The 2,689-nt window shown below is 44.7% G+C and overlaps 1 protein-coding gene across 1 annotated transcript in view; it reads right to left on the reverse strand.

Moving 5' to 3' along the window:
• Window positions 1–2,689, reverse strand: part of IL10RB (interleukin 10 receptor, beta) — a 13,205-nt gene that overhangs the window by 9,332 nt on the left and 1,184 nt on the right. The window contains exon 2 of the mRNA XM_009894920.1: window positions 637–760. Within this exon, the coding sequence (XP_009893222.1) occupies window positions 637–760 (124 nt within the window). The remainder of the gene's footprint in view (window positions 1–636; window positions 761–2,689) is intronic.

Below are 2,689 nucleotides of genomic sequence, written 5' to 3' on the forward strand. Positions count from 1 at the left end.
CCCTGTCCTCGCCGGGCACGGAGGCAGGCAGGGAGCCCACCGCTGGGCTGGGGAAGCGGCCGCCTTCCTCGGTGCAGTCCCACAGACCATTTTTCCCAACAGGAGAGACCAACTTGGAAGGACAGTGGCAAAACCAAACCAAAGCTACGTCAACCCACCAAAACTGACAAAAGGAGACCTCAGAAAGCGTGTCCGATGTTTAAGGCACTGAAGGGAAGAGCCACCTGCCTGCAGTTCATCAGGCATTTCCACTAAGGGTGCAGGCAAGCTGGCCGCACTGGTGGCAGAGCACAAAATGCTGCCGGATTGAAAGATCAGATGTGGTCCTAAAGCTATGCAGGACTAAGTCTCTCGAATTACAGGTAACAGCTACATGATAAGAGAAAAAACATACACAGAGCTCATAACAGCCAATGTTAAAATATGTTTCTGGTTCCCTAAAAAGTACGTACAAAGCTGCCTTGGGTGTTAGATGTGTAGAAAATGCCTCTGCCCTATTATTAGGTCAGAGGATAAGCCTCTCACGAGCTAAAAGAAAAGGAGACCTACTGATTTTCCTGTAAAAAAGGAAACAAATCACAAACACATGCAGCTGTAACATGTGAATTAAAGAAAGCCCAACTCCCCCAGACTTACCTCTTAGATTGGACAGTGTAACTTATATTGCCTTGGTGAAACCTAGGTGCATCCCACTGTAACATGCTACGAAGATTAACTGAAGTAATTCTTGCATTTTGGGGTTTTGGCATCATTCCAGATACTGTGGGAGCAATCAAAACCAAACATCTTAGTATGTGTTCCTCCCGTGATTTTTCAGTCATCCAAAACTTAAATACAGCTTTCTTTCCCTTCCTTGCCTCAGACGCTTCAAAACAGACTTCAAAATAATTAATTTAAATCCTGATGCCTATCGTTCCTTCTGAACTTATGCAACAAAACCAAACTAGCCAGCACTAATGATTTCCAGTAAGTAGTCTTTATGATATCATCGCTTATTATGCATGACTGACATGTCAAGACTTAGGGCGCATCAGGCTACACGGAGAAACTTTTACTGAGATTGTCAAAATCAGATTTTTCGAAGTGGTGCTCCAGTAGCACTATGGAAACACCAGGGGTGTACGGAGTGGTTTGTTGATTTTTTTTCTGAAGAGGAATACGAACAGCCTTTGTACACAGACCTGGGTAGAAGACTGAAATAATTAAAAAAGTATCCACCATAAGCATGTTTACATCATCTCTGCACGGATTAGCATTGCCATTTAAAATGCTTTACTCATTCTGTTATTAAATCACCATTTTGAAAAACAGAGATAAACAAGAAGTACCTTAAAAGACAAGAGAGCTATTAAACATACCATATGAACACATCTTTAATTGGCACTCTTCACAAGTGATGAAAATAAGACCTTTTGGCTTTATTGAAATTGAATAAAGGAAACCCTGAAGTAGCACTGATGAACAGTCTGTTACTATTACGGTTTAATTATTTGAAAATAATTCTTGGTATGGAAATGAAAATAGAAAATATTTTGCCCCATTTTTGCAACACACCTGAATGCAAAAAAAATCTGTCAGATGAGATGAGTGCTTAAATGTCACAGGAGTAAAACCTAATGAAACATGTTCTAAGAAAAAAAATAAATAACCTATTTTGTACGTCTGTAGTTGATGCATAAATACATGAAACGAATGTGTCAGTTACCCACCTTTAGGAGATAGGAGTTTTAAATCTAAACCCTGCTTAAATACAAACCATTTCACCGACTCAATTCCTACAATGTCACCCTCAGACCCAACAAATCAACTCAAACGCACTTCACATCGGAGAAGCAGAAGTTGTCATTTCTCTCTTGTCCCCAAACCTCCTTGGGAGAGATGCTATACCTGTGCAGACGTGCCCGCAGCAGTACCCACCTCAGGCACTCGCCTTCAGAGACCTCTGCCCTTGCACACACTGTGCTCCTTTGCGGGCACCTCTGGCCTGCTGCTCCCACACCTTTTCCTACGTGCAAAGTCCCAGGAACGTGGCACAATCATAGAATCATAGAATGGTTTAGGTAGGAAAGGACCTTGAAGATCATCGAGTTCCAACCCCCCTGCCATAGTCAGGGACACCTGCCACCAGACCAGGTTGCCCAAGGCCACGTCCAGCCTGGCCTTGAACACCTCCAGGGATGGGGCCTCAACAACCTCTCTGGGCAACCTGTTCCAGTGCCTTACAACCCTCAAAGTTAAGGAAGATCGGCGCAGGTAACAGATAGCATGAACTACACCGCTGAAAAAAACGATCTGGCTAGTATAAGGCATCCAATTTCTCCTCTCCCTCATAACGTGGTCCTCCCTACAAAGGACCCTCTCCAGGAAGCTCCCTCCAAAGGTTTGAGCTCGGCTTGTAAATCCCCAGTAAAAAGCACGCCGCCTCTGAAGGCTCGCTTCCCTGACAGGGGTTTCTGCTTGAAAAGTCTCCAGGTGAAGGTGGTTTTTATTTTTTATTCCACACCCAAATGAATTCTGTGGGGTTTTTTGTACTTTGTAAATGAAAGGTTTGTACACAGCTCACGTCACAGTCTTAGATACCCCCTGTTTGGGGACACGTATGGCCCGGGCCGGTTTCGGTGGCCGTGGAAGTTGCCGCCCGAGGGCTCGCCTTCACCGTGCCCGGGGCAGCACCAGCTCTGCCAGAGGA

This window comes from Charadrius vociferus, unplaced genomic scaffold (assembly GCF_000708025.1).
Source record: "Charadrius vociferus isolate BGI_N301 unplaced genomic scaffold, ASM70802v2 scaffold201, whole genome shotgun sequence".
NCBI classification, from domain to species: Eukaryota; Metazoa; Chordata; class Aves; order Charadriiformes; family Charadriidae; genus Charadrius; species Charadrius vociferus.